Source organism: Capricornis sumatraensis, chromosome 14 (genome assembly GCF_032405125.1).
Source record: "Capricornis sumatraensis isolate serow.1 chromosome 14, serow.2, whole genome shotgun sequence".
NCBI lineage: Eukaryota > Metazoa > Chordata > Mammalia > Artiodactyla > Bovidae > Capricornis > Capricornis sumatraensis.
Window position 1 is genome coordinate 88,067,467 of NC_091082.1, and position 13,889 is coordinate 88,081,355.

General features: G+C 66.8%; 1 protein-coding gene across 5 annotated transcripts; it reads left to right on the top strand.

Annotated features, from left to right (window-relative positions):
* Window positions 1-6,084: 6,084 nt before the first annotated feature.
* On the top strand, window positions 6,085-13,587 carry TNNT2 (troponin T2, cardiac type). Of its 5 annotated transcripts, none has more exons than XM_068985631.1 (14): window positions 6,085-6,119; window positions 6,812-6,822; window positions 6,922-6,936; window positions 7,655-7,720; window positions 8,059-8,094; window positions 9,051-9,084; window positions 10,143-10,203; window positions 10,419-10,535; window positions 10,940-11,017; window positions 11,343-11,466; window positions 12,321-12,426; window positions 12,761-12,851; window positions 13,240-13,280; window positions 13,495-13,587. In XM_068985631.1, exons 1-14 carry the CDS (start codon window positions 6,085-6,087, stop codon window positions 13,538-13,540), a joined length of 861 nt encoding a protein of 286 aa, XP_068841732.1. In that variant the 3' UTR covers window positions 13,541-13,587. The 5 variants fall into 5 exon arrangements, with proteins under 5 accessions (XP_068841732.1, XP_068841730.1, XP_068841734.1 ...); XM_068985629.1 differs by having other exon boundaries at window positions 11,343-11,453; window positions 12,317-12,426; XM_068985633.1 differs by having other exon boundaries at window positions 8,062-8,094.
* The last annotated feature ends 302 nt before the right edge of the window (window positions 13,588-13,889 follow it).

The window sequence follows — 13,889 nt, forward strand, 5'->3', positions numbered from 1 at the left end:
AGAACAAGCAGCCAGAGCCAGCCTGGTGCCGTCAGCCCTGCACGCTGTGTGTGGCTGAGGGTGTGTGTGTGGGGTGTGCGTGTGTGTGCACAAGTCTGTGTGTGGCTGGGGGTGTGTGTGTATGTGTGTGTGAGCACACGCGCACAAGTGTGTGTGTGGCTGAGGGTGTGAGTGTGTGCACAAGTGTGTGTGTGGCTGAGGGTGTGTGTGTGTGTGTGCACAAGTCCGTGTGTGGCCCACACCTCTCCCCATCACTAGACTTACATTAGAACCCTGCTCTTAGGTGTCTCTGGAGTCAGTGACACCCCACACCCCCTTTGCCCCAGCCTCCCTGTGGGCCTGGTCCTGAGGGTGGCTCCCGTCCCGCTTCCTGGGGCCAGGGACGGAAGGGCCTCGGGGCCCCACCTGTGAACCCAGACTGGCCCGACTCCAGCAGGGGGTCTTGCGTGGCCAGCCCCGTGCCTGCCCAGAGCTGGGGGCAGCGGGACCCGGAGGCCCTGGCCAGCCACCCCCACCCACCACCACACGTGCAACCCCAGAGTTCCTGGACGGAGCCAGGAGGGCTGGGCTGGGCACCCCCAGAGAGGCAGGCCCCGCCCTACGCTGTCCCACCAGGAACTCAGTCAGCAAGCGACCGAGAGGTGCTGAGCGCTCACGTGCTACACTCGGGAAGGTCCTGGCGGGTGGCTTTGCCCAGCACAGCAGAGCCCTCCCTCCAGCATGGGGGTCCAAGAGGGGCCCAAGGGATCTTGGCCCACTTGGCCCTAGGGTCTGGGCGTCTGGCACTGCTGTCCCTGGGGGTAGCCCTTGGTGCCCATCGGGGCTGCCTGGGCAGGGTGCGGAGGGCAGCACCCCGCCACCCACCCCCTTGCACTCCCTCATCTACACACGAAGGCCCTGCACTCACCCTTCTGCGGGAGATGCGTGCCCAGGGCGGCCTCAGGGTGGCATGTGAGGACAGCATGCAGCCTGGGCGCCCGCCTGACAGGCTGTGGAGGGGGCGCCCCGCTCCTGGTGGGGGCAGCACAGGCTCTCCCGCTCGGGGCCTCCTGCGGTCCTCAGGGCTGCGGGCACCGTCTCTGTGTCCTCGTGCCTCTCTGTAAGCTCGGGGAGGTGACTTCACCTCGTGTGCAAGGGCAGGGCATCCGGGGCAGGCCAGCTGTGGCGGCTGCAGTGACGGCTGCCCGCGTGCCGAGTCAGTCCATCCTGCCTGAGGACGGCCCCTGGAGGCCACGCACAGTCAGGCCACAGATGCCTGGAACCTGCCAGGCTTTTCCTGTGGGGCCTCAGGTGCCAGAGCCCTCTCCCAGGCATCCACGCAAGCAAATTCTGTCCCATTCGAAGGACTTTTGAGCTTACAAGGCACCCACTGAAGTAGCTCGAGTTAAGGGAAGCTGTAGGAAAGTGGTTCTTAAATTGCAGGAGATTTCAGGCCAGGACACAAAGCCCGGCTGGGCCCCCGGGGGCCAGACCAGGAGAGCGGGTGGCGGCCTGGCTGCTCACTGTCCCCCGGTGCCAGCTGCTGGCTCCTGGCTTCAGCCGGTCCCACCCCGGATCTACTGGTGCGGGAAGGGCCCCTGAGCCTGGAGGAGAGGGCTCAGGCCACTGGGCTCAGAGGACCCCGGGGACCGTGGAAGGACAGCCTCAGCTGAGATGGGGCCAAGTTGATAGCAGAGCAGCTGAGGAGCGCGTGACAGACAGGGCCTGGGGCTCCCCAGGCAGCGAAGTTGGGGGCGGGGGCGGGACGTGGGTCAGGAGAGGAGGGAAGCGGGCAGAGGCCGTCCTTGCCCACGGAGAGGAGTGTGCGTCACCCACAGGCGGCCCTTGGCAGGGCCGGGGCTCAGGACCCAGGAGTCGGGCAGGACGGGGCCCCTGAGAATTCAAGAGAGCAGGCCACCCCCAGGTCCGCTTCCTCTTCTTTGCTGTGTCCTGAGCTCTTCCGTGACCCAGGTGCTGTGCTGGAGGCCGCAGGCACAGGCGTGCAAGCAAATGCGAGGCCCCTGGGTGCTGGCAGCGTGGACACTGTAATCTAGTGGGTTTAGCAGGTCGTAATTTTAAAGCCATCATGGCGTGAACTTCAACCATCTTCCCTGCCCCTTGACTCAACCAGCTGCCTCTTTGAAGAGAACCCTCTCTCTTGGCTGGAAGTTCGACCTTGAATCTGACCCCCTGCAGTGGGTCTACTCCCTTGCCCAGTGGGGAGGGCTTGCCACGTGGCTTGGGGGGCAAGCAGACCCCTCTGTAGGTGTGCTCACCGAGGCCGCCAGAGCCTGCCTCCCTCCCAAGGGTGTTCACCTGCTGGAGGAGCCAGCAGCCTGGAAGCACCCTTGTCCACACATCACCGCAGCTGAGCTCCTGCCCCCGCCCTGCCCCCAGCCTGCCTTCCCGGCCGCTGGCACCCGCTTTATCGGGGTTCTCAGAACAGACAGCTGGCTTGTGTTATGTGCCTGCTCCCCCCTGTCCCGTGCCTGTCTGTCCTGGTTTTAAATAGCTTATCTGAGCAGCTGGACGACCACATGAGCTTATATGGCCTGGGGTACGTGTTCCCTCAGCTCAGTCCCTGGCACCTGCCAAAATAGCAGCCAACACCCCCTCTCCCCCTGCCCCCGCCACCCCCGGCGTGACTGCTGCGCACATTCCTCCCACCACCGGGCCGCGGGCCTGCTTAAAGCCGGTCCAGCCCCTGCCCTCGCCCAGACCCCGCGAGGCGGAGCAGACACCACAAGGCACGTTGGCAGCTCCTGTTCTGGGTAAGACTGGGGCAGGCTCCAAGAGCAGAGGGGTGCCCTGTAGCCTGGGCCCTCTGTCCCAAGTCGCAGTGTCCACTCTGACTGGGTGTCGGAGCTGGGAGAGGCCCCCTTCCCTCGGGATCTTTAGAGGGCGGGGTCTTGGAGATGAATCCCTGAGCCTAGTTTAACCACCCTCAGCCTGAGGCTGGAGACTGAATCACAGACCTCCCGCTGAAGGCCTGGGGCGGGTGGAAGGTCTTGGGTGAACAGCTGTCCCTCCATGGGCCTGTTCCCTCGTTTGTAGGGTGGAGAGATAATTGCCAGGCCTCTAAATGAAACGATGCTCCGACCCCCGGGGACCCCCTCCTGGCGCCTTCTCCCTCCAGGCGGGGAGCCTCTGCCCCATCCTGGGCAGGTCCTCCCCTCTCCCTGGGGGCCAGAGCTGGGCCGAGGGTGCCCACACCAGTCAGAACAGTCCTCGCGGCCACATCCTCCTCCCTGGGGTTCAGAAGTTGTCAGAACTGATGAGAAAGGCCGCCTGCCAGAGGCAGCCAGGGGACCAGGGACCCCGGAGGCCCTTCCAGGCAGATGCAGGGCTGGGCCCCACCCCGGACAGGGCGCGGGCTGAGCGGCGTGGAGAGACCTGCTTCTTGGGGGGGGAGGGCCCGGCTCCCTGGGTCAGGGTGTTAACCTTGAGTCCAGTGCCCCCATCCAGGGTCCCTGCTCCCCACGCCCCTGGGGAGAGCGCCTGCTGGAGCTCTGCAGGCAGAACCACTCCCTCCTGAAGGAACATGAGGGTGGCCGCCTGGAGATGGGCATTTGAGGCTCATTCTTGTCCTGGTGCAGCTGGGAAGCCTGACCTCCCGAATTCCTCCTCTGACCTGGGTCTTCGGGCAGGAGAGGAATCTGGGAGGATCACGTTGCCCTGGTCCAGCTCTGCGGGTGGGCCAACAGCTGTGGTCGGGACGAGTCCAGCTGCCTGCCGGGCACAGGGCTGAGGGTGGGGCCTCCGGCCTTCTGTTTCATGGATAGGTTAACAGAGGCGCAGAGAGGTTAAGTGACTCAGCTAAGGTCACACAGCAAAGCTGGGTGTTAAAACTGGGTCTTTGACAGCACGGCCAGTGTTTCTGCTTTATTCCCCAGGGAAGGTGACCCTGGCCTTTTGGCTGTGACGGCGACCTGCTGGAAAGGGCAGGTGGGGGCTTGGTGTGGGCCTTCCGGCCCCTCTCCCAACTGGAGGCCCCCCTGGCGCCTGCCTTCCTGCCACCAGCGCCTGGACACAATCTCAGATGCCTCCTCTGGGCTGGAAGCCCTCCCCGACCCCGACCTGCCTCTTGAGTGGCTCTGTTTTTAAGAGCTGTGCTTGTAGGAGCAGGCAGGCTCGCAGGTCCCTGCGGGGGCTCAGAGCGGGCAGGGGGACAGGCCGCAGAGGAGAGAGTGTGAGAGCCGCACCCCAGGCTGGCCAACCTGCTCCCTGGAGGCCTCCCTGCACCCCTGGGTGGCAGACTCCTCCCGGGGCTCAGGCCCCTGGCCTGACTGCTCCCCTGGGGCTCTGAGCAGTGCTGGCCTGCCCGTCCTCACCCGCCCTGGGCTGGGGGCTGTCCCCCTGCCGCTCCTCCCCCAGGCTCCATTTGGAGACTCTCTGGGGTGAGTACCCCACCCAGGGGAGCCAGCTTCAGTCCAAAGCACCCTCTTGCCAGCCCCGCCCTGCCCGCCCCACTGTAGGTCCGTTTGCCCTGACCCAGCAGGGCTGGACGACTGGGAGCAGGCGCAGAAGAGCCCGCAGCCTGAGGCTGCCGCCCGAGGCGGTCTCCCCCGGGGCCTGCAGGCAGGGCCCCTTCAGCACCTCTTAGCCTCAGAGGGGCTGCCTTGTGGGCCACCATGCCACCTGCCAGAGCTGGGGCTCGTGGCACGTCTGCAGACGGGTGCCTGGGTGGGTCTCAGCCGTGAGGGTGGGGTCTGGGGGACAGGTGAGGCGGCATCAGCACCCCATCCAGGGCGCTGTTACTGTGGCCTGAGTCACAGGTTGGCAGCCGCAGCGCTGGGTGCAGCCTCCCTTCACCCCAGCCTTCCTCCCCTTGGAGAAGAGGAAACTGAGGCACAAGGGGCCAACAGACTTCCCACGGTCAGGCACACGGGGCGTGGAGCCCGCGTCCCGAGCCAGGCCGGCCTCCCAGGCACCCCTCTGGCCTCTCCCGGTGCTCACAGCGACGGGACAGCAAGACGCTTCCCAGTGTGGGACCCTGGGCTGCCTGCACACAGGCCCTGGGAGGGGGGCTCGGGCCCCGGTTTCCGTTCCCAGTGCAGCGTGGGGGACACCCTGGAGAAGCTCCATGGAGCTGGGCTTTTCACAGAGACGGCGGCTGTGAGAGATGAACACACCCCACACCCGCCCAGGGTCCCCAGGGAACCACCACACAGGCTGGCACGTGGGCATTCCCTCATCTGTGATCCTCCTCAGATTCCCTGCTCAGCTCGCACTCCCCATGTGTGGTGTGTGTCTGGGGTCTGGTGTGTGTCTAGTGTCTGGTGTGTGCTGTGTGTGTGTGTGACCGTGTGTGAGGGTGAGCCCCCTTCCGTTTAGCCTCTGTGGGTCTGGTATCTGGTGTGTGTCTGGTATCTGGTGTGTGTCTAGTGTCTGGTGTGTGCTGTGTGTGTGTGTGACCGTGTGTGAGGGTGAGCCCCCTTCCGTTTAGCCTCTGTGGGTCTGGTATCTGGTGTGTGTCTGGTATCTGGTGTGTGTCCGGTGTCTGGTGTGTGTCTGGTGGGTGCTGTGTGTGTGTGACCGTGTGTGAGGGTGAGCCCCTTTCCGTTTAGCCTCTGTGGGTCTGGTATCTGGTGTGTGTCTGGTGTCTGGTGTGTGTCTGGTGTGTGTGTGATCGTGGACGTTCACCTGTGTGTCTGTGGAGCCGCCAGCAGAATAGCCCTGGGCAGCTCTGCAGCCGCGTGTCCCCTGCGTGTCCCCCGTGTCCCTCCAGCCTCCACAGGCCCCGTGGCCCTGATCCGTCCTCCGTGTCTGCCCTGAGAGCTTTACAGACAGAGCCGCAGGCAGCGGCCCCTCCCCGTGACCGTGGGCCCTGAGTTTGGCCCAGGGTGTTGGCTGACCCTGCAGGTTCCTCCCTGTTGCTAAGCCGCTCCCGGGGGAGAGGCCTGGCTGTTGGAGACTCAGAGCCGCGTCCAAGGGGTGAGGAGCCTGCAGCCTGGCCCTGCTGGGATGGCGTCTCTGCCCGACAGGGGCGTGGGCCCAGTGCAGCTGGTCCAGGGCTGGGGGATGGCAGGCCCGGCGCTTCCCGCAGAGCCGGGCGGCTGGCCCTCTGGCCACCGGACTGTCTCTCTGCAGAGAGAAGAGGAGGCCATGTCGGACGTGGAAGAGATGGTGGACGAGTATGAGTGAGTCCTGGGGTGCTGGGCAGGGGCTGCACCCATTGGGGGTGTGGGGAGAGCCACACCCTTGCTTCCAGCCCATTGCCTCGGGCTGCCCCAGGCAGGGGGCTGGCTGTGAAGACTCCATGGGTAGGGGATGAACCAGGCCAGGGGCTTGGGGCTGGGCCTCCTGAGAAAAGACCAGATAGTTTCGGTGAGGACCCAGAGGCCACAGAGCCACCCTGCCCAGAGACCCGCCCCAGACCTGGCATCACGGCCCTGGGGGCTGCTGGCCCTGCCCTCTGCCCTGTCCCCAGGACCAGGGAGGGGGACACGCTGCAGCCCATCAGTCAGTCGTCCTGGGGGAGGCAGTGCCCGGGGCAGACAGGACCGCAGGCATAGCTTGAACCCCGAAGACCCCCTCCTGGGTACCGAGGGTGTGGAACTGGGGGCTGGTGGAGGGCTTGTGCCCATGGACTTCGGCCGGGTGGACAGGGAGGCGGGCATGCAGAGCCCAGGCACCAGCACTTGCCAGGTTTCCTGGTGGGGGAGGCAGCTGAACGGAGCCGGGCCGGGGTGGACAGTGAGTGGGGGGCGGGCAGACTCCAGGACCCAGCACGGGGGTAAACGTCTCCGGGAAAAGGCCGTGGGGTATGTGCGTGCGTGTGTACACGTGCGTGTGTGCTGTGTTCCTGACAGCGTCTCCCCTCACGCCGCAGGGAGCAGGAAGGTAAGCACACCCCAACTCTCACTGGGCAGAAGGACAGCCTGGCTGGAAACTGACTGTCTCTTCTCTCCTCTCTTGCACTCACGCCTCCTCCCTGAGCAGAAGCAGCCGTGGAAGGTATGGGGGTGGGGGTCGCCCAGGAAGCATCTCGCCTGTCCCCAGCCCCTGCTCCCAGCTGAGCAAAGCCCCCCTACCAGCCCCAGCTTTCTGCGGTCAGAGTCCTGACGGGGCCATGCCGCCTGTCTGCTCCACCGCCTGACCCGGCTGGGGGCCCCACCCTGCCAGCGAGTGATGAAAATAGAACCCCACCTCCTCACTCCACCCCGGCCCGGTCCTCTCGCGTGCTGGGCAGCCCCTCACCCACACGGGTCCTTTCTGGTCCCAGACACTGAGGAAGGGGCTCCAGGGCCTGAGTCTAGGACAGGACCCTGGCCCCGTGCCATGATGCCAGAGAACGAGCTGGGGAGGGAGGCTGAGTCAGACACGGGGCCCAGAGGCGGCCCCACTTCAGCAGCACCTCCAGGTGCAGAGGGAGCTTCAGCCCCAGAGAGGCAAGTTTCAAACGAGAGGACCCGGCACAGACTTCCCCTGAAGGAGCAGACACGGAGCGTTCCAGGCTTTGTGGCCGCCCGTCCTGCTGAGGCCACTGCTCCAGGAACATTCTAGAAACGTCTGCAGGCTGTTGGGCCCCAGTTTGCGGCTTCTGGTTTAAACCAAGAACAGAGCAGCTGCTGTCAGCCACACGAGGCCCCCCACACTCACTGAGACCTTGGATGTGACTGGGCCCCACACCTCCCTGCACCGGGCCTGCTCACTGTCTCGTTCACCTCTCCAGAGCACGAGGAGGCGGTGGAAGAGGAGGCTGGAGGCGAGGCTGAGGCTGGGGAGCCCAGTGCCGCAGGTGAGGCCCCTCCCGGAGCGAGGGGGGAAGGGGGCCCGCCTGAGCTGGGGGCGGCAAGGGCCCCAGCGCCGCTCCTGTGGCAGCGGGGAGGCCCCCTAGACCGTGCTCTGCAGCCTGGGCAGCCCCCAGTGCAGGCTGGGCTCAGCCTCGTCAGTACATGCTGCACCTGCTTCCTTCGGCCAGGCGGGTCTGGGCCCTGGCAGGTGTGCACAGGCGGGTCCTGGACCTGCAGCCCTGCAGGGCCCCCTTGGCTGGGGATGTGTGGGTGGGACAGGGGGCTACTGGCAGGGCCTTGAGCTTGGACCCGGGACTGTGACTCCTTCTCATGTTCTGTTTAGAAGATGGAGAAGAGGAGGAAGGTAGAGAGGCTGAAGGTGAGGCCCGCTGGCCATTGGGACATGGTGGGGAAGCCCCTCCTGCGGCTGTGGGGGAGACCCTGTGGGGAGGGGGAGACCCTCGGGGGAGGGGGAGACCCTCGGGGGAGGGGGAGACCCTTGGGGGGACGGGAGACCCTGGGGGGAAGGGGATACCATGGGGGAGAGGGGGAGACCCTGGGGGGGAGGAGGCGGAGACCCTGGGGGGGAGGGGGAGACCCTGGGGGGGAGGGGGATACCCTGGTGAGGAGGGAGAGACCCTGGGGGGAGGAGGGAGAGACCCTGGGGGGAGGAGGGGCAGACCCTGGGGGCAGAACCGTGTGTGTCTGCAGGTTGGGCTCCTCCTTCCAGAGACAGTGCCTTGGGGGTGCCCAGGGGGAGGGGCTAGGGTGGGTCAGGGCAGTGGTCACATCATGTCTGTCCATGAGGGTTCTGCAGCCTGTGTGAACCACTGGAGGGTAGGGTGTCTGGGGCTGAGGTCCCAGGCACAGATGGCCCATGGGCTAGGTCACTGCTGTGGGCACTGTTGACCTGCCGCCTTCACAGGGGCCCAGGTGGCCCGAGTCGCACCTCCGGAGGCAGACAGCCGGCAGGGCTTGGAGTCACACCCATCAGCTGTCTGGGGGGTGGCTGCAGAGGCAGAGACTTAGGCAGGGACTCTGGGGCCAGGACCCCAGGACCGTGTCCCCGACCCCTCCTCCCTGTGTGGCAGGCACTGCTGAGTGAGAGCGATGTGTGCACTTGCGTCCCCGAGACCCCCTGAGCATCAGCCCTGAGTGGAGCCTGGGGTTTGCAGCCCTGCAGCTTAGTGCTCTGGTTGCTCCTGCAATCCCGGGATGGGAGGGAATCACTGGTGAAGGGCAAACGGAGGCTCATGGGTGCCAGCTTACCAGGGGCACAGTGGGGCCAGATCCAGGCCTCCCGACCCCAAGTTCATGTGCTTTCCTCTTCTCCAGATGGCCCGGTGGAGGAGTCCAAGCCCAAGCCCAGGTGAGTGGTGAGGCTCTGGGAGGAGACGGCCTGCGAGAGAGAGCCCTCGGGATGGGGCTGGAGTGCACGCGGCCCCGTGGGCGCAGGCTGGGGTGCGGCAGGCACAGGCCACCATGTGCACCTGCGTAGGTTGTGTACCGCATAAGAGTCTCTGCTGGGTGTGTGGGGGTAGGGGGATGGGGTGGCTGAAAACCACCCACACGCCATCACCAGTGCCTTGCCCTGCTACAGTCAGCCCTATGGCCACCTAGAGGGGAAGGGAAGACTAGCCATGGACCTGGGCAGGCACCCTGTCCCACCCTCAGGAGAGCTGGGACACTGTCCCTGGTGGCTGGAGGAGAACCTGGGGGAAGAAAATTTGGAGAGGCCAAGCAGTGGAAGCATGTCAGTCTAGGCATGTGGCTTCAGAGGGTCACAAAGGGCCACACAAGGCAACTCGGGGCCACACAGGACACATGTGGGAGCTCTGGGGGCAGAGGGGTGTGGGGCTTTGGAAATGCCAACCCTGCCATCTGGTGCCTCAGCACACAGTCCAGGAGACACTCCAGAAGCAGGCCAGCCGCAATCCAAGCCCCTCATTGGAGCAAACACTACCGTGTCTTGGTTCAGAGCCCCACACCCGAGGGCAGACAGGAAAGCGGGGCTCAGCGTCCTGGCCCGGAGTCCCACAGCGAGTGGGTGAGGCGTGTGAGGCCGACTGCCGCCTCCCCGGCCCCTGGGGTTGGGGCCAGGAGTGTGGGTCAGCCAGGGTGCAAAGCCAAGCCTCTCTACTTCCTGGCTGCATGCTTTTGAGCAAAGCCTAATGTCTCTGAGCCTCTCTCTTCCTGAACGAGATGAGTGGTTTCCACTCCAGGTAACTGTGAGGATACATGAGGCCACTGTAGGCGCCCCAGTCCCGAGTGGGCGTGGGGACCCGCGGTGGGCACCGTGCTGGTGTCAATGCACGGGTGGCTGGGTCTCGGCCTTTCTGTAGGGAAGAGAGGGAGCTGCCCATCCCCGGTACCGCAGCCCCTCTGGGCAGGGAGGGCTTGGTGCTCACCCCTCCTTCTGCCCACCAGGCCCTTCATGCCCAACTTGGTGCCGCCCAAGATCCCTGATGGAGAGAGGGTGGACTTCGATGTGAGTGAGAGCTCAAGGCGGGCAGCCCCCGCCTCCCTGAACCTCAGGCCCACGCCCCCCACCCGCCACGCTTGGGGGAGGACACGCGGGGAGGGGCACCCTGTCCGACAACACCCTGGGCTCAGCCGAAGTCGGTCCCACAACCCCAAGGCTTCGCTCCAGCCCTGCGGGCGGGGTCGCCTCTGAGTGCCGCCCCCCCCCCCCCCACAACCCAGGACATACACCGGAAGCGTATGGAGAAGGACCTCAACGAGCTGCAGACGCTGATCGAGGCGCATTTCGAGAACCGCAAGAAGGAGGAGGAGGAGCTGGTCTCCCTCAAAGACAGGATAGTGGGTGTCGCGCCCTCTGGGCGGCTGGGAGGGGGTCCGGCAGGAGCCCCCAGGGCCCTGCCCCGCGCTCTCTTCCCTCCCCGACACCCCAGGGCGGAGCGGAGTCGGCATCCCCGCCCCCATCCCCCGCACCCTGGGCACAACTCCGCCCCAGTGATGGAGGGCAGATGCCCCAGAGCCCAGGCGGTTCCCCCGAGCCTGGATTCTCTCTCCACCCTCTAGCCCCTCCGCCCCGCCCCGCTCCTGCTCCACAGGGCTTGGCCTCTACCTCCCCGCGCAGGGTGGCGTCCACCCGGCGGGGGCGGGGCCGGCGGGCACTCAGAGGCCGCGGCGAAGGCCGTCGGGTCCTCTCTGGGGGCTGAGGTCCGTCCCGAGTGACCGCAGCCTTGCGGCCCCCCCCGCAGGAGAAGCGGCGGGCAGAACGCGCTGAGCAGCAGCGCATCCGCACGGAGCGCGAGAAGGAGCGGCAGGCGCGCCTGGCGGTGAGTGGCCGCCGTCGGCGGGGGCCCAGGGTCGCGGTCCCGGCTCTGACTGCGGAGGAGACAGAGATTCCCGGAGTGTCTAAGGAGACGCCCCATCCCTCCGCAGCACGCCCCGGGGAGCCGAGCCCCGCAGCCCCCTCCTGCGCTGCTGCAGGTGGGCCCCTGGAGGGGAGCAGGCCCTCGGGACCCGGAGCCCCTCCGCTCAGCCCCTCTCCTCCCGCCGGCACCGCCAGCGCCAAGCCTGTGCCGGGCGCGCCCTCAGTGCTGGCCCAGACTCAGGGCGTCTGGCCCCCAGTGTAACCCATTCTCTCCCCGCGGGAACCAGGAGGAGCGCGCCCGCCGAGAGGAGGAGGAGAGCCGCAGGAAGGCGGAGGACGAGGCGCGCAAGAAGAAGGCTCTGTCCAACATGATGCACTTCGGGGGCTACATCCAGAAGGTGGGGGCCTCCGGCTCCTCCTCTTGCGGGGGGTCCCGGGAGAGAAATGCCCAGCCACCGCTGGGAGACCGCGCTCTCACACGCAGACCCCGAGCTGCCTCTCCCTGGCTGGCTTTCCCTGGGAAGAGCTACCGGGCCGGGGGCTCCAGAGCACCAGCGCTCTTCCCTGGTGGCTGGTGCAGCTGGCAGGCCCGAAGCCCCATCTCAGGTCTGCCTGGTGTGGCCTCCCGCAGCCTGGAGGCTGTCTCTCCATTTGTAGCGTGGCATTAATGGTGCCGTCTGCCTGCTCTGAGATGGTCAGACGGGCCACCCTGGAAAGCAGCTGAGTGCTGCCTGGATGCAGGCTGGTTTCCTCCTAGGGCCCATCTCAGGGCCTAGTGTGGTGCCCCCCATTCCTGGAGGGGGTAAGAGGGAGCAGAACTCTCTGTGCTGTGGACCTGGCCAGCCCCCAGGCCCTGCCTCCTGGTCCTCAAGCAGGGCCCTGCTGGCAGTCGGCCCTGCCCCGGCCTGCACGCGGGTCCAGCAGCTGGCTCCCCGAGGCAGCTGACGCCTCTCCTCCATGTCTCCACTGTGTTCCTGCCCCTCCCTCTGTCTGTCGCCTCTCCTGGCTTTCTCTGGGGCTCTTCTCCCGCTGTCCCGCTGTGCAGGCCCAGGTAGGCTCCGGTCCTCAGGTCCTTCTCCTCTCCTTTGGGGAGCCTGGGGAGGGCAGGGTGCTGGGCTGGAAGGCGGGGAGGCCGGGCGTTGCTGGCCTGGGTGTGCAGCAGGGAGGTGGGGCTGCAGGCAGGCCTGTCTCCCTGCCAGGCCCGGGGGTGCGGGGAAGGCAGGGCCTCTCTAGCCCCTCCCCCGCTTCTTACTCTCTCCAGACAGAGCGTAAAAGTGGGAAGAGACAGACAGAGCGGGAGAAGAAGAAGAAGATTCTGGCTGAGCGGAGGAAGGTGCTGGCCATCGACCACCTAAACGAAGACCAGCTGAGGTGGGCTGCCGGCGGGGCTGCACCTCCGGAGGGCGCCCCGCCTCCCGTCACCGGGCGCTGCCGCCCCACTTTCCTGTGGGGGCTTCGGGGGGCTGGCCGGGGGCTTCTTGGCAGGCGGCGCTCGGCTCCCTCTGCTTCCCGCTGGGGCTCCCCAGCTCCACGCCCTAAGGCTCTGTCCTGGCAGCGCTGGCGTCTGCCCGCAGTGCTGGGCACTGCCCAGGCCAAGCCAGGGTGCGGGGCCTGGGGGCGAGGGAGGGCAGGGCCAGGGGTCAGGATCCGGATGCAGGCAGGAGGGGGCCTTCTTGCCGCCCACCTCTCTTGCCGGCCCGCGCAGGGAGAAGGCCCGGGAGCTCTGGCAGAGCATCTATGACCTGGAGGCGGAGAAGTTCGACCTGCAGGAGAAGTTCAAGCAGCAGAAATACGAGGCGAGCAGCTGCCGCCCGCGCCCCGGCCCCCGCCGGCGGCCTCGGTCCCCCACACCCCCCGGGCCTGTCAGGTGGTGCTCCCCACCCTTGCCGGGGCTGGTGCTCCTGGAGCCTGAGGGTTACTGGGGCTGAGCAGACACTTCCCAGGGTCCTGGCCCTGAGGGCCCCCACTTCTGGCCTGAGGCAGCAGCTCAGCGCCCTGAGTCCACCGGGAGGGCCACTGTACAAGCCGGGCCTCCTGTGGAGTCAGGGGCACACCAGCGGTTCGGCCCCTTCGCTCCCTCATGCTCCCGCCCGAGACCGCCCTGCCTCTCCCAGGACCCACGCTGGGCCTGGGGAGGTGGGTGGGGCTTGGGGCGACTGGGCTGCTCTTCGGTGTTTCTTTCAGATCAATGTTCTCCGGAACAGGGTCAACGACAATCAGAAAGTGTGAGTGTCTGACTCCAGCCCCGCCCCCCCCATGACCTCCCGTCCCCTCCCCTCTCCTGTGGCCGAGCCCCTGCCCCCCGCGAGGCTGCTTCGGGCTGAGCCTCTGCAAGGCAGCTCAGTGTGCCCCTGCCCCCCGTCGGCCCTCAGCACACCCACGCTCCCCGGAGGCGTCCCCCGCCGCCCGTCCCCCTTGACTGGGCCCTGCTCCCTGCAGCTCCAAGACCCGAGGGAAGGCCAAGGTCACCGGGCGCTGGAAGTAGGACGGCGCCTCCTCCTCCGGGACCGCTCCTGACCCCCGCCTTCTCCTGCTCAGCACCGTCCGCACCCTGCACAGCCACCCCTCCACCCCAGTCCCCTGCCGCAGACCGGCTGGAAGCCGCACTCGCACCGCTCCCCACCCCCATCATAATAAAAGCACCGCGCCCCCTGCACTCCTGTCTGTTCTCTTCAGGGGGAGGCGGCCTGCAGGGCACCCGGCCCCCAGGGGCTGCGCAGAGCTCCCGTCGAGGCAGCGGTTTCTGAGCTGAGCCCTCGGGGCGGGGCTTCTGCCTCCACGTCTGTGTCAGGGTTGCCCCCGGACACCCGGGCACGCTGGCACTGGTCCACAGA

Bases quoted from the DNA above. Each gene is read 5' to 3' on its own strand.
- TNNT2 (XM_068985631.1), top strand. From the start codon at position 6,085: ATGTCGGACGTGGAAGAGATGGTGGACGAGTATGA. The intron at 7,721-8,058 runs GTGAGGCCCCTC...TGTTCTGTTTAG, and splicing joins TGGGGAGCCCAGTGCCGCAG to AAGATGGAGAAGAGGAGGAA. The intron at 10,204-10,418 runs GTGAGTGAGAGC...CCCACAACCCAG, and splicing joins GAGAGAGGGTGGACTTCGAT to GACATACACCGGAAGCGTAT.